This window comes from Cydia fagiglandana, chromosome 7, assembly GCF_963556715.1.
Source record: "Cydia fagiglandana chromosome 7, ilCydFagi1.1, whole genome shotgun sequence".
In the NCBI taxonomy this organism is placed as follows: Eukaryota; Metazoa; Arthropoda; class Insecta; order Lepidoptera; family Tortricidae; genus Cydia; species Cydia fagiglandana.
Window position 1 is genome coordinate 11,786,390 of NC_085938.1, and position 15,937 is coordinate 11,802,326.

General features: G+C 38.3%; 1 protein-coding gene across 5 annotated transcripts in view; it reads left to right on the plus strand.

Moving 5' to 3' along the window:
* The window catches only part of LOC134665889 (protein qui-1), a 185,462-nt gene that overhangs the window by 106,517 nt on the left and 63,008 nt on the right, over window positions 1-15,937 (plus strand). For 3 of the 5 annotated variants that reach the window (XM_063522922.1, XM_063522923.1, XM_063522924.1), the window contains 5 exons: window positions 3,948-4,102; window positions 12,441-12,609; window positions 13,607-13,766; window positions 14,425-15,169; window positions 15,395-15,538. In XM_063522922.1, coding sequence (XP_063378992.1) covers window positions 3,948-4,102; window positions 12,441-12,609; window positions 13,607-13,766; window positions 14,425-15,169; window positions 15,395-15,538 — 1,373 coding nt within the window. Of the gene's footprint in view, window positions 1-3,947; window positions 4,103-12,440; window positions 12,610-13,395; window positions 13,556-13,606; window positions 13,767-14,424; window positions 15,170-15,394; window positions 15,539-15,937 lie in introns of all 5 variants that reach the window. The other 2 variants (XM_063522921.1, XM_063522925.1) reach the window with 1 other exon arrangement.

The window sequence follows — 15,937 nt, forward strand, 5'->3', positions numbered from 1 at the left end:
CCCGCAGGGAACAGATGGAATAGGATTTGGAAGTAAATATTTCCCATTTTTTCCCACCTTATCGGGTTGGGGACAAATGGGAACACACAATTTTCGGATGTAATCCCATTTATCCCCGCAGGGAACAGATGGAATAGTATTTGCATGTAAATATTTCCCATTTTTTCCCCACCTTATCGGGGTGGGGACAAATGGGAACACACAATTTTCGGATGTAATCCCATTTATCCTCGCAGGGAACAGATGGAATAGGATTTGCATGTAAATATTTTCCATTTTTTCCACCTTATCGGGGTGGGGACAAATGGGAACACACAATTTTCGGATGTATTCCCATTTATCCCCGCAGGGAACAGATGGAATAGGATTTGCATGTAAATATTTCCCTATTTTCCCACCTTTTCGGGGTGGGGACAAATGGGAACACACAATTTTCAGATGTAATCCCATTTATCCCCGCAGGGAACAGATGGAATAGTATTTGCATGTAAATATTTCCCATTTTTTCCACCTTATCGGGGTGGGGACAAATGGGAACCCACAATTTTCGGATGTATTCCCATTTATCTCCGTAGGGAACAGATGGAATAGGATTTGCATGTAAATATTTCCCATTTTTTCCCACCTTATCGGGATGGGGACAAATGGGAACACACACTTTTCAGATGTATTCCCTGGCGTGACAATGTGACGTAACGTGACAGGTGCGACATTTCGACAAGTGTCATTGTTGCTGACGTCATAGGCATCCATGGGCTACGGTTATCGCTTACCATCGGGCGGGCCGTATTCCTGTTTGTCACCATCATTGTATTATTTTTAAAAACTTTATTATATCGGCAAAAAACAGGTATTTCTCTTGCGATGTTTATGATGATAATGATGAAAATTGTCACAAGATTTCAAAGAACTTTCGGTAATTCTTGAGTTATGTGTCGGAATTTCGTGACAATTGTCGTATTTCTTGTGACAAATGTCATTAGCTTCGCAAAATAAGTACTTATGAACTGACGATATAGTGGAGTTTTTTTTTAATTAACATGTTGGTGGCAAACAACCACACCGCCCGTCTGATGGTAAGCGATTACCGTAGCCCATGGAGGCCTGTGACGTCAATTACAGTGATGTAGACAATTGTTGGACCTGTCACTTCCTAAAACCTATAAAACGATATTCATGACGACTTTTATGACAAAATGCGTAGCCGCCATCTTGGATTATAAAATGGTCATCATTTTCGAATTCTGCACTCCCTAAAACTTATAAATCGACATCCGTGACGACGCAAGTTATCTTTATTTTCAGAACTAACCAATTGCTACAGAATACAAAGGACAAAAAAAGAAGCAAGGAGGTAATGAAACAAGCAAAAATACTGATGATTCCTCGACGCAATTGGATGATTCTTAAATTGTGTCCAGATTTTTTTGTCATAAAAGTTTCTATTTTTCACATATAACTCACACAAGCTCCGTGACATTTCGACCTTGTAATTTTTTTTATGTTTTTTTTATCTATGCGTATCTCACTAGAATAATATAATCAAGGTATGTTTATGTTTGATGATTGAAATAGTAACTCTAAAAATTATCTTTGTGTCTTATATTCCTGCCGAAGACTTTTATATTTCCTTTTCCTTCTACACAAGTTAGGCCAAGTAATAAGAATTTAGGGCTCTCAATTTTATCTTGACTTCTACATCAGTAAAGCTACGAGGCCATGTTTGGTATCGTTTTCGTATAAATTCACAGTACCAAATTTAGTTATGGTATCACATTGACACCATTCCGAAGTAAAAACATATAAACTTATTAAAATACTTTCTTTTAAACTCCTCTTCACGCTTAAACTGCTGAGCAGTTTTAATTTAAAGGTACACATATATTTTGAGTCCCGAGACAGGACATAATAAGTTATCTCAAAAATCATCCTTTAAAGTAAAGTTGTGAAATGTGGTGCAGGGGGGAATTCAGAATTGAATTCTTGAAGTTAATACTTACTGTTTAAGTTTAGGTTTGAAGTCATGTTTTTTATCATTTTCAACTAAATCAAAGATGTAGAATTGTAGACCATCCCAAATTTCATATAAATCGGTTCAGCGGTTATTGATTTTCCGTACAAATTTTCACGCCACTTTTCACACCTTCAAAAGATGATTTTGGTTATAAGATCTATCCTATGTCCTGTTCTGGGACGCAAACTATTTCTATACCAAATTTCAACGAAATCGGTTCAGCGGTTAAGCGTCAAGAGGAGTTTAAAAATACCGGCCAAGTGCGAGCCGGACTCGCGTGTTAAGGGTTCCGTACATTAAGTCCGCCTCGCGCTTGGCTGCACATTTCTAATAGGTTTTCCTGTCATCTTAATAATCGTGATAGGTAAAGGACTATTTTGTGTATTTTTTTCAAAATTTGAGACCTAGTATTTTCGGAGATAAAGGGTGGGGGGGGGCAATGGTAATTTTTTGGGTATAAAATCAATTTGTTTACGTTACATGTCCGTCTTTGGGTCCCTAATTTACATATATGTACCAAATTTCAACTTAATTGGTCCAGTAGTTTCCGAGAAAATAGGCTGTGACAGACGGACAGACATACAGACGCACGAGTGATCCTATAAGGGTTCCATTTTTTCCTTTTGAGGTACGGAAGCCTAAAAAAATTGTTTTTAAATTTTGTGGAACACGGCCTAGCACCTTCACTGATGTAGAGATCAAGATAAAATTGAGAGCCCTAAATAAAGTTTCAAGAGCGGATATCTCAAAAACTATTCTATATATGGAAAAAATTGACTAAATAAACTTGTAACAAATTAAATTAACTTTCATTTTGTATAAGTGGCCATGTCGCTAAGATGCATAGTTTCCGAGATATAATCGAAAAACCGGAAAATGGGACCTTCAAAGCCCCCTCTCTCCCCCCCGCTCAAGGGCTACGGCCGAGGACTTTTGATATGTTCACCTCCTAACTTGTCCAAACCAAGTTACGGAGTCAAAAAGTGTGTTCCGAGCATTTCCCTCTACAACTTTTTTGAGCATTCGATGCCTGACCTAGTAGCGTATTGCATTTCTTTAAAAACTTTTCTGTAAAAGGTTGACGGGTGTTGGGTGTTTATATATATGGTTTTGGTCGATTTTTATCATTCGCATCGCCCATGATGACTTACTAGAATTACGAGCACACGAGACACTAATAGTAGTTTGACAAACCTTGGTTTTCAAGGGGTATTTTATGTTGACATTTGCTGTCACAAATGTGTCGACACCTTGTTACGGAAAAGTGTAGACACGGCGACGACACTTTGTTTCGAAACAATTCTAGACACATTGTGTGGACTCTGTTACGACACATCTGACATTTAGTTACCACTTTGATGATTCTGCGACTGGAATGGTTATATGGGCGAGCATAGGCTTAAGGTGTGTGCGGCATCTATTCGAGAATTACTTTTTCTTGATTTCCGAGGCACGTTTTTTCCTTAGACTTTATTCATCTTATACGAAGTTACATATGTCTTTGATTACAGGTACTTAGCATTGTATCTACTTTGGTGTATTCCTTTTTACATAAGTATATTATTAACTAAAATAGTTTGTGTTCATTTAAAAAAAATATGTGATACCATTAGAAGCACATTAATTTTTTTGTTATTTTCATGCTTTATTTTTCATCTAAAGGGCGCTGATTAAGTAACAGTCCGCCGGACGGTATCGGCCTGTCAGTTGTTTGGAACTGTCAAACTTTTGATCTGACAGGCAGATCTGTCCGGCGGACTATTAATCAGTGTGCCCCTAAAGAGAGTAGGGACCCACTGATTATCAGCCGGACGGTATCGGCCTGTCAGTTGTTCGGAGCTGTCAAAATTTTGTTCTAACTGACAGGCCGATACCGTCCGGCGGACTAATAGTCAGTGGGCCCCTTAAAGCATTGAAATGTTGTGTCGATCAGGTTCAACAACTTGGTGGACCGAGAAGAGCAGCGCGGTCGGCTGGCCGAGGTGCAGAAAGCGTTCAACTCGTTAGCGTTAGAAGCGCACGCTGCCGGCGCTGACGTCACCGACCTTCTGCGCAGTCCTGTCGAGATCCAATGCGAATTAGCTTTAGGTAAGTAGGACGACATTAGATATACGGCGCGGGAAATGATTTAGAGATTCACATAGTAAAGAAAGATATGTAACGTTCCAAGGCAAAAGGTACCTTGGCGGTTGGCGCTTACGCTATTATTAACGCCACTCTAATATTCAGCTGGGGCAATGCTACATTTTGCCTTGGATCGTCACATATCTTTACTATTTCATATCTAGTGAATCTCTAATTCATTTCCCGAATCGCGCCGTTAGACCTTAGGATATTAAGTTGCTGAAACCTACCGAAAACCAGGGATGGATAACACCGCCTATTACGTTGTAATGCTACAATTAGTGGATATTATACATATTCATATTTTAATAATGATATCATTACCCTAATTCACACTGGGTACTAATTACGCGGAAAATTTGATTGTAATTGAGACTATATTTGTGCTAATTACAACAACATTTCAACGTAATTAGTACGAATATGAACGAGGGTATCGTATGTTGATTTCGAGTCACGAGCTTTAGTTTAAGAATGTACGCGTTTATAATTATAGGTCATAACGACCTACATACTTACTACATTGAGTCTTAGAAAACCCAGAGTATTTTTTCGGTCTCAATTTTCGGTACTTGTACTCAGCTTTTAGTCAATGTTTTCTTCAATCCTAGCACACAAGGTGAGAGAGGAACATTTGTGATAAAAATATTTCTCCTTCTCAGTCGTGCACTCTTGTCAGAGATGTTAAATAGTGGTCGTGGCTGTTTTGGGTGACGCACATGGCTGGTCTTCATTTCTAGTTTTGTATTGGTGGACTTCCAACTTTCTCTTGCGATGTCTCTCCATTATTGACGGATGATAGAGTTGCTAGTGCACTCGACTACGGATGTGTTTGTAATTATAAAAAAACCGGCCAAGTGCGAGTCGGACTCGCACACGAAGGGTTCCGTACCATTACCTAAAAAAACGGTCACCCATCCAAGTACTGACCCCACCCGACGTTGCTTAACTTCGGTCAAAAATGACGTTTGTTGTATGGGAGCCCCACTTAAATCTTTATTTTATTATGTTTTTAGTATTTGTTGTTATAGCGGCAACAGAAATACGTCAACTGTGAAAATATCAGCTGTCTAGCTATCACGGTTCGTGAGATACAGCCTGGTGACGGACGGACGGACGGACGGACGGACGGACAGCGGAGTCTTAGAAATAGGATCCCGTTTTACCCTTTGGGTACGGAACCCTAAAAACAAAATTTCCTAAAGAAACTCCTATGAAACAAACAAAATTTAAAAAGACATCAACGCGTGCCGACTGAACCTCATTCACTTTGATTACTATACAACACCTTATCTTAAGTACCTACTATTTAAGACTAATGCCTTGAGCATAATAACGAGGACCATCAGCATTCATCAAATCGCGCCGCACCGCTGTCACAACGAGATCGCTTACATAGGACACTTCTATGGGCATCAAAGGATTGATTGAGCCGCCTCGCGCCGCGTCCCGCCGTTTCGCTTCGGGATCGCGCGATGTTCGCCTACATAAGACGCTGCGTAAGCAAGATCCATATTTATTAAAAAACTTTCAACTTTCAAGATTCTTACAGATTCTGTCAAACAACATCCCATTTGACAGTATCTGTCAACAATAATACTTAAGTCATTTTATTTTGTACTTAACCATGACAAAATATGATCTTACACTAAATTTGACAAAAAAACTGTCAAATTTGACAGTTTGACAGATCATGTCAATATACACTGGGACACTATAACATGTCACTTTGTACCAAATATTCCCATACGAAACCCAAAAAGTCGCCCAAAAATATATAAGCACAGCGATCACTGGGGCTGCAAGTGCGTTGCCGGCCCTTAAGATGAGAAATGCAGTCTACAAAAAATTACCCAACATTGACATTTAGTACTAAACTATGACAAAATATAATACTTTACACTAAATTTGACAAAAACGAACAAATTTGACAGTTTGACAGATTATGTCAATATACATTATGCCATGTCACTTTGTACTAAATATTACCATACACATAAATGCATGTATATAAGTAGCGTACACGAAGAGAGGCCTATAGGTCAGCAGTGGGCGACTGAAAGCGAAAATGATGATGATGATGATTACCATATAATTACCTATTCTATTCTATTCTATTCAATAATAATATTTAATTAATTTTATTTTGTACTTAACCATGACAAAATATGATCTTACACTAAATTTGACAAAAACTGTCAAATTTGACAGTTTGACAGATCATGTCAATATACACTGGGACACTGTAACATGTCCCTTTGTACCAAATATTCCCATACGAAACCCAAAAACTCGCCCAAAAATACATACGCACAGCGATCACTGGGGCTGCAAGTGCGTTGCCGGCCCTTAAGATGAGAAATGCAGTCTACAAAAAATTACCCAACATTGACATTTAGTACTAAACTATGACAAAATATAATACTCTATACTAAATTTGACAAAAAAAAACAAATTTGACAGTTTGACAGATTATGTCAATATACATTATGCCATGTCACTTTGTACTAAATATTACCATACACATAAATGCATGTATATAAGTGGCGTACACGAAGAGAGGCCTATAGGTCAGCAGTGGGCGACTGAAAGCGAAAATGATGATGATGATGATTACCATATAATTACCTATTCTATTCTATTCTATTCTATTCAATAATAATATTTAAGTAATTTTATTTTGTACTTAACCATGACATAATATGATCTTACACTAAATTTGACAAAAACTGTCAAATTTGACAGTTTGACAGATCATGTCAATATACACTGGGACACTGTAACATGTCCCTTTGTACCAAATATTCCCATACGAAACCCAAAAACTCGCCCAAAAATACATAAGCACAGCGATCACTGGGGCTGCAAGTGCGTTGCCGGCCCTTAAGATGAGAAATGCAGTCTACAAAAAATTACCCAACATTGACATTTAGTACTAAACTATGACAAAATATAATACTTTACACTAAATTTGACAAAAAAAAACAAATTTGACAGTTTGACAGATTATGTCAATATACATTATGCCATGTCACTTACTAAATATTACCATACACATAAATGCATGTATATAAGTGGCGTACACGAAGAGAGGCCTATACTCAGCAGTGGGCGACTGAAAGCGAAAATGATGATGATGATGATGATGATGATGATGATGATGATGATGATGATGATGATGATTACCATATAAATCATGACCCGAACTTACTAACCCGAAATTACAAAAAAAAAATTAATCTATGTAAAACGGTCAAGTGCGAGTCGGATTTCAATATATCCATACATAAAAGTCATCAGCGCCTGATGGAGTTAATAGCAAAGTTTTTTCGTAAATTCGTACCTTCAGAACGATACATCTCGAAAACGGTAAGAGATAAAGCAAAATGGACTTCAGTTTTGAGCTATCGTTAGTACTAAGTACCAAACGATTAATGCATTTCCGTATACATAGACCTTTTTTGGGACCGATTTGGACAAAAAAAAATCAAAAAATTAAAAATAAAAATTTGACCCGGGTCTAAAATCTTTATTTTTAGAGCTAGAGAGATGAAAAAAAAAACCGTTTCTGTAAAATTTTAATATCTTTTGTTCAACCCCAAATCCAACCATATAGTCTTGTAACTTTAATTTAAAAAAAAAATAACTTTGGTCAAAAATCACGTTTGTTGTATGGGAGCCCCATTTAAATCTTTATTTTATTCTGTTTTTAGTATTTGTTGTTATAGCGGCAACAGAAATACATAGTCTGTGAAAATTTCAACTGTCTAGCTATCACGGTTCGTGAGATACAGCCTGGTGACAGACGGACGGACGGACGGACGGACGGACGGACAGCGAAGTCTTAGTAATAGGGTCCCGTTTTACCCTTTGGGTACGGAACCCTAAAAAAAAATAGTCCAGCATAAATTTGATAATCGCAAAAAACCACACAACATTAACCTGAGTTTAGTGATCAACTCATTTAATATGAATCTTTTTTTTATATTTACTTTATTATATTTTTTATATTTACTTGATATGAGAAACAAAATTTTCTTTTGAACTACCTACTTATTCGCTGTGCTGAATAAGATGCTCTATTAATTCAAAAATAATACGAGTGGGTAATATCCTTCAGTTTTATAGGGTAATAGTAAAACGTTACTGAAACTGGAAATTGCGACTTTTATTGTCTTCTTGCGTAGAAAAACGTAACCAATAAATTCCTCGCTTGTTAGCTTAAGGTAGTTACCATAACTTTGACCTATCAAAAGTTTTCTAACGCGCTTCCTTCGCGTCATCACGTGATGCTCTTCCAATATCCAAGTGTACCTTTTCTGCCGGATTCGAACTTTAAGATACGTCAATTAATAGATTGCAAACGATATGGATTAGATATGTCAGTGTCAAAATTGACGTATTTGTTGGAAGAAACGTCACATTTGACACTGACATATCTAATCCATATCGTTTCCAGATCTATTAATTGACGTATCTCAAAGTTAGAATCGGGCCGTTTGTCATACAATTTCCTCGTGGAAACTTTGTTATAATCCTTTTTTATGAGTTGCAAATTTTTCAAGACATATTAAAAGATGTGACGTTTCCAGAGAGAAAATACGATATTGTTGGCCGTTGTTTGGATGGAATTCTAATTGTATTGTTATGGCATTAAAGCCTTATTGACATTGAACGCGTACCTTTTGATGGCGTTTTTCGTTATAAGGTTAGTTGGGATAAAAAGACCACTGGGGCAATACAAATACTTGTAGGGAATCCTCATAACGATTGTCTTGACACGATACGAGACATAACAAAAGACACAAAATAAACTACCTATTATGTTTGTCTTATTTACCTTATATGACTTTAATCTGACATGACTGTAAACATTTTCATATAATAACATTAAGTAGGTACAGTCAGCCAAGAAAGTGGTCTACCACTTTTCGACTCTTGGCTGACTTTCTTGGCTGACTGTAATACCTCATTTTTCGCCACCATTTCGGTTGATTGATATTAGCATTGTCTGCAATGTTACACGCATTGAAAGTGACACTTGTTTTGACAGTAGTGATGTTTCTTTTCCTTTTACAGAATTTTAGCTGGAGTACGGTGACAGCTGTCATTTCCATACAATTTATCTAAAACCTTTAAACGAACAATTCTTGTTTGTTTATTTATTTACAGGGTCCTTCCTGTAACAGACAATGACAGCTGTTACCGCACCCAATCTGATGTGAAAAATGTCATCGTTCCCACGAGGAAGAAATGTGCACTGTCTATCCAGTTTCTCATATATTTCCACTTTCAACACCGACCCGTGAAAGGATTAGTGGTCGGTACAAAATGAGGTTAAAATTAAGCTACATTATAGCTATATTATGTGATAAATGAGAAAGCTCTACCGCCGCCCGCCGCGTACGTACGCGTCGTACTTATTTTTAATGAAGGGGGAAATTAGGTAATATTCGTTGGGTCAGAGGTAATAAAAAACGTATTAAAAAGGATAATAACATGTCGGTTATATTAATTGTGCAAGCTAAATGGAATTTTAGAATAAATAGTTACTTATATTTTTATATTACCTAAACAATTAATTTGGGATACGTAAGTAATAATCCAAATATATTTTTAGTATCTTATACTTAAATTTGTTCTTCTTCAACCTAGCGTTTTCTCGGCCTAGTGCCAGGGTCCGCTTTCCTGCTCAATCTTCGCCACTTTGCCCGGTCTTCGACATCCTTAGATGTGTAAGATTGTTCTCTTCCATGTCCGCTGTCACTACTTTCAGCCAGCGCTTCTTATAGGCCTACCACGGCCGCGTGATCTAGGGCCTTGGCATTTATTTCCGACGTACGGCTCGATTCGGGAAATGAATAAGAGATGCACTAGATATGAAATAGTAAAGATATGTGACGTTCCACGGCAAAAGGTACCTTATGGCGGCTGGCGCCGCGATTCGGGAAATTTATTAGAGATAATCGTAAGCGCCAACCGCCATAAGGTACCTTTATCCGTGGGACGTGACATATCTTTACTATATCGTATCTAGTTAATCTCTAATTCACTTTCCGAATCGCGCCGGTAGTCTACCGGTTAGCGGCGTATATGGCCATACCATCGGAGGCGACTTTCCTACAGTTTATTCGCTACGTCACGGAATTTATACAGAAAATTGTTATTTTTATAATGATTTACAATCTTTTGAGCACATTAACATTGTCGGATCGTGCCTCCCCATTATAGCTGTGCCGTAAAAAGTGCATAAAATTTCGATGTAATATCACATACCCCGGCCGGCGAGAGCAAAAATGCGTTGACAGCTTAATAGTGCGAGGACACACACTTTGGTCGATGTCGATAAAAACAACACGATGTACTGGACCACCGTTATGATATGCAGAAGTATTAATTATTGTTGTAAACAAAATTAAAACCAAGTGTTTGTATTTATTCAGTATTTTATGTAATTTTCGTAATATACAATTAGCATTTTTTCTAAATTTTCTGATTTTAAACTCCTTCGCCTTGCCGATAAAATCCATTTCATCCAACTAAAGGACCCTTCTAAATCTACTGTAGTAATCGGAGCAAAACGAAATAATTCATAGTGATTATGAATTTGTTCTGTATTAGGTAGTTCCACTTCTCTGCCAGATATCAATTTATTTAAATTGTTTAAAGTTAAAATGCCAACGTTCTTCTTCAACACATTCTGATACTTATTGTGAATAACTTTATAATAATAATAATTTTATGTTGATAGAAAATTGTTTTAGGGTTATTCTTAGAAACGCGTGGAGGTATCAAGTTGAAATAAATAACAAATACTAATGGCTCAGTTTAAAAAAATCATTGTGCTTAATTAAAAGTCGACTATTCTATCGACATCCATATGTCGATAGAATAGTCGATATTTAATTAAGCACTAGGAGCAGACGCATTTTTGCTCTCGCCGGCCGGGGTATGAATATCACTAAACATTTTGTGGCATCATCCAACAACTCCAAGTACCCTTCATTTGTAGTTAAAAAATTAAATCGTTCTTTTATTATTGTTTTGATTGGAATAACTATTAGAAATTACGGATATAAAGGAAAATTTTGGCGCATTATTTAAAACCACGAAAGTTGTGAGTTACTCATAGTTCCTTCGGATAAACCAGTGGTAGGTAGTAGTGCTACGACCGTAGCTGTGTAAGAATGATTAACACATTCACTGCCGCTAGCGACCCGCTGGGCGGGTTCTCTGTTCGTAGGCGCTTTCCGCTACATACGGTTTTTCCCGTGTTATCGGCTACGCGCGTAGCTCGCGCTGGCACTGAATGTGTAATTGTGTATATGCCTTGTTACTAAACTTCTTTATTCATCCGCCAAAAAAGTGTCTGCAATATTAGACGCAAAGGCCAATGATGACGATGTTACTAAAAGTTTATTTTAAGGCCTCAGGAACGTAACGATCGTTAAGTTGCGCTGGGTAGCGATAGATTAAAATTCAAGCATACCTACCTGTTACGATATCTATGTCAGCGGTCGATCGTAAGATCAGGCATATCGTGAAATTCCTAGGCATATCGTGAAACGTGAAAATCTTTGATTCGTTCCCTGATTCGACGCAGTATTTCTGGGCAGTTTGCCCTTCGGGCATCTGAAGCAACCTAACGAACCTATCCTACCTATATATTGGTTTAATGTGACTATCGTCAAAACATTACACAGGAACATTACGATCTGCCTGATCTTACGATCGGCCGCCGACATATACACGTCGAATCTACATGTTTACGTATACACCATAATATGCAGTCGCATGCAGTGCCAACTTCTGTGGTTGTGGTGAGAAGTTTGAGGTTAGAGCGAAGTGTCGGGTGTTAGAATTCCTAGTTTAGAGCTTTGTGCCGCGCTATTGCGAGTTTATTGGAATATTAGGTTGTCAAATAACCACATTTCTATAGACAAAATTGTGTGATAAACCTAAATTGTATGACACAGAATCATTAAGTCTAATGTATATTTATTTTTCGTATTCTCCTCCCTCCTCCTCCTATTAGTGGTTTTTGTTGTAAATACAAGGGATTTTATGGTTAGAAGTTGTGATACTAGTAAAATGCGCCGCAAGTTGTGTCGTGAGACATTTCAAACTTGAAACTGCAAGAAGTACTAATAGCTGGTATACGCTTTTAATATAGAAATTAAGAATTAAAAAAACAATGTACTATTTACAAGAAATATATTTTGCAAATAACTATTTTTAATGCCCTTGTGTTTTTACCGGTTACGGTACTTCTAGATTATTCATTTCATAAATTTTTTCACAGATCTTCTATCAACCGGTAACCATCCTAAGGGCGTCATAGCAGTCTTCAGAGACTGTCCGGCGCCGGAGGCGGATGACTCGAAGATCGCAGTCCTAGCGCATTCTAGGTTAAAAGCACTGAAAAGAAAATTAGAAGATACTTTACCTGAGAATCATATCATTAGGCTTGAGTAAGTTACTTTTTACCTTGTTGTTACTTAATAATATAATAGTCGAACGCGAGATGTATACCACAACTTACAAAAATCTTGGTACGGTCAACCGGGGTCAATATGGATGGCTGGGGTGAATACGGACAACACTTTAAATGTGATTTACCTAAATAATTCTAATTATCCACTCAAATTGCATTATACAAAATCGATTATTATTTTCAATCGACTATTATTTGTGTGGGTATGTTTTAATAAATTGTCAGGTAAATCACATTATTAGTTTTCTCCCTATTCACCCCGGTTGAGGGTATACTTACTTGGTATGTATTACATGATAATACATGGTATTTATTAGTCGTTGTTAGACCACGGAAACACAGAATGGGTGTCTAACTATTAGATTACAAAACAGAATCTTATTATTGAATCAGAGAGCTTTTCGATATTACTATTACTACTTTAGTTCTGGATAATGTAGCTACATACGTAAGTCTAAGCAATGTACGAGGCCCAGGGCCGTCTTAAACTATGCTGAGGCCCTTGGGCACATATAAGAATTTGGGGCCCATTTGGAAATTTTAAAAAGTAAATTAAACTAACATTTTTCTACTTTGATCTTCTATTTATTATGATTAATCAAATATATTGTTACTGTCTGCCCTCGGGGCCCCCCAAGGAAGGGGGCCCTGGGCACGGGCCCCGTGTGCCCTTATGGTAAAGACGGCACTGACGAGGCCACCATTGCTGGGGCTAGAGCGGTTGTTAGAAAAGACGGCCGTGTACATATGCTGTATATTACAGGTCGTCATCAGCAGAGTCGTCTCGGACGGACGCTGCATCCGATAACGAGGAGAGACTGGCGCCGCTGCGGGAGGCGGTGCAGGTGTGCGTGAGCGCGCTGCTCGACGAGAGTCTCAGCACCGAGCCCGACCAGGGCAAGGGAAGAAAAAAGACTGTCCAGGTAAAATACTATTGCTCGATCCGCTTGGATCTTTTCAAAACCGCGCCCCAGGTCGTCATCAGCAGAGTCGTCCCGGACGGACGCTGCATCCGACAGCGAGGAGAGACTGGCGCCGCTGCGGGAGGCGGTGCAGGCGTGCGTGAGCGCGCTGCTCGACGAGAGTCTCAGCACCGAGCCCGACCAGGGCAAGGGAAGGAAAAATACTGTCCAGGTAAAATATATAATTCGTCTGCGTGGAATTAGTAACAGCAGCTAAAGTAGGCATAGCGCCTGGATAATGCTAATAGCAATCATTCAATTCGCGCATTGCTTACTTCAATTATTAGGCAATTCATTAACTCTTTCAATTCCGACCTTTGCACTCTCTTCAGGGATGATTTCTGACATAAAAACTACCCTATGTCCTTCCCCGGGACTCAAACTAGCTCTATACCAAATTTCAACTAAATCGGTTCAGCGGCTTAAGCGTGAAGAGGTAACAGACAGACAGACACACTTTCGCCTTTATAATATTAGTATGGATATATATAGAATTGCTCTATCCAAGCATTCCAGGCTTTACACACTATTTCTTTGGCAAAACTTTGATATTTAGTCACGAGGCCCTTCGAAATTTTTTGGCTTGCAATTAAACCGATTATTGTCTGTATTACTAATTACTGTCTTTACCGCATTGGCGAATTAATTTTGTTAAATTCCTCAACTCGGTTTAACTCCGTTTATTGAACAAAGAATTTATTACCGCCAAACGTAAACTAATTGATAAAGTTCGAGTCAAACTCAATCAAGTCAATTTGAAGTTCTTTGGACGGCCGTCGATATACCTAATTTATCAATAACTTCACTACGTCCCGTCCCTTTTGTTTCAGGAAGTTTTCTTGGAACACATCACTCATCTTAGAATATGTATAGAACATAGGCGTCAGTATAAGGTAAATGTTAAGCAAATCGAGGATGCAGCGAAGAGTATACTAAGCAACGCAAACGAAAACTACGAAAACCGGACGCGACACCCTCCGGTGTTAATATATGGGCCGGACGCTTCTGGGAAAAGTACTTTATTGACACATTTGTATTACAAATGCGAGGAAGTTTTTCCCAAACCTGTTCTAAGGATAATAAGGTTTTCGGCTTCCACTCCGAGATCGGCCTACAATTTGGAACTTTTGAGAGTTATGTGCCAACAGATATCTATTATCTTGAACATTCCGGAAGGCTACTTGCCAAAAGACGCCAGTTTTGATCCTTTATATATTAATAATTGGTTTCAAAGTTTATTGAGGAGATGCGAGGACATGGAGAATGAGATTTTGCTTATATTTATTGATAACGTGCATAGAGTGAATCCGCTGGAGTGTGACATAGTGACAGGGTTGTCATGGTTACCGATGTCTTTACCACGGAACGTGTTCCTGGTGTGCACAAGCGCAGTTCCACTCGAGCAGCTGCAGCTGACTCCTGCGCAGAAGGAGAAGTTCAAGGTGCAGCAATGCTACCATCTCCTCGATGCCATAGCCGAGACCCCAGAGAACAACAGCTACGGAGACTACATCGACAGTGCCTTTGATAAATTAGAAGCCGTCTTCGGATCTAAAGCCTTTAGTAAATTAGCAGGTACGTAATCTAATCTACACTGTACTTAGGGATAATCGTATTGCTAATTTATTACCCTATTATTCATAAAACTTTACGGGCCTGATTTAGTTTAATTATGTATCCCTTTCTTACAAGAACATGTCAAACAGACAGATAAAGACAAACGATTCATATCTAATTCAGGCCGTAACGCGTTTATGAATAACGCGATTAATACGCAATTAATTCTGGTCGTGATTTTAGGTTATATAACTTGTTCGGAGTTCGGCCTCACGGAGCTTGAGTTGCTGGAACTCCTAATGCCAACGAGTAACAGCGACGCGGTTATTACGCTCAAGGATGCCAACTTTAACTTTTCTACTTTATGTGTCGCCAAATATAAGATGAGTAAGTGACAATCTGACGTTAACTTTCCTAAGAGGCTTTGAAATATCCATTATCTTCCACATTAAAAGTTTTGGGATACTGTAGCTGTTTATGAAATATTTATCAAGGATACTTTAGAGCGACAAGATGTTGTTACTCGTACGAATTTAGTTATCTCTAATTTTGCAGCTTTGGCGTATTTAGCATGGTTCATTTAAATGTAACTAGTAGTTGAGCATAAATTTGCAAGCGGCATCTGTACCAATTAGTGGATTTAGGTATTCCGCGACGCACGCGTTGCCGCAATATATGATAAATTAATTTAGGGGGAAGGAAATTTCACAAACAGGTGTAATCGCTTCTCACACTGTCTTACGCATATAGTTAACATACTCTTTGATCTTGCCGCTATCTATCTTA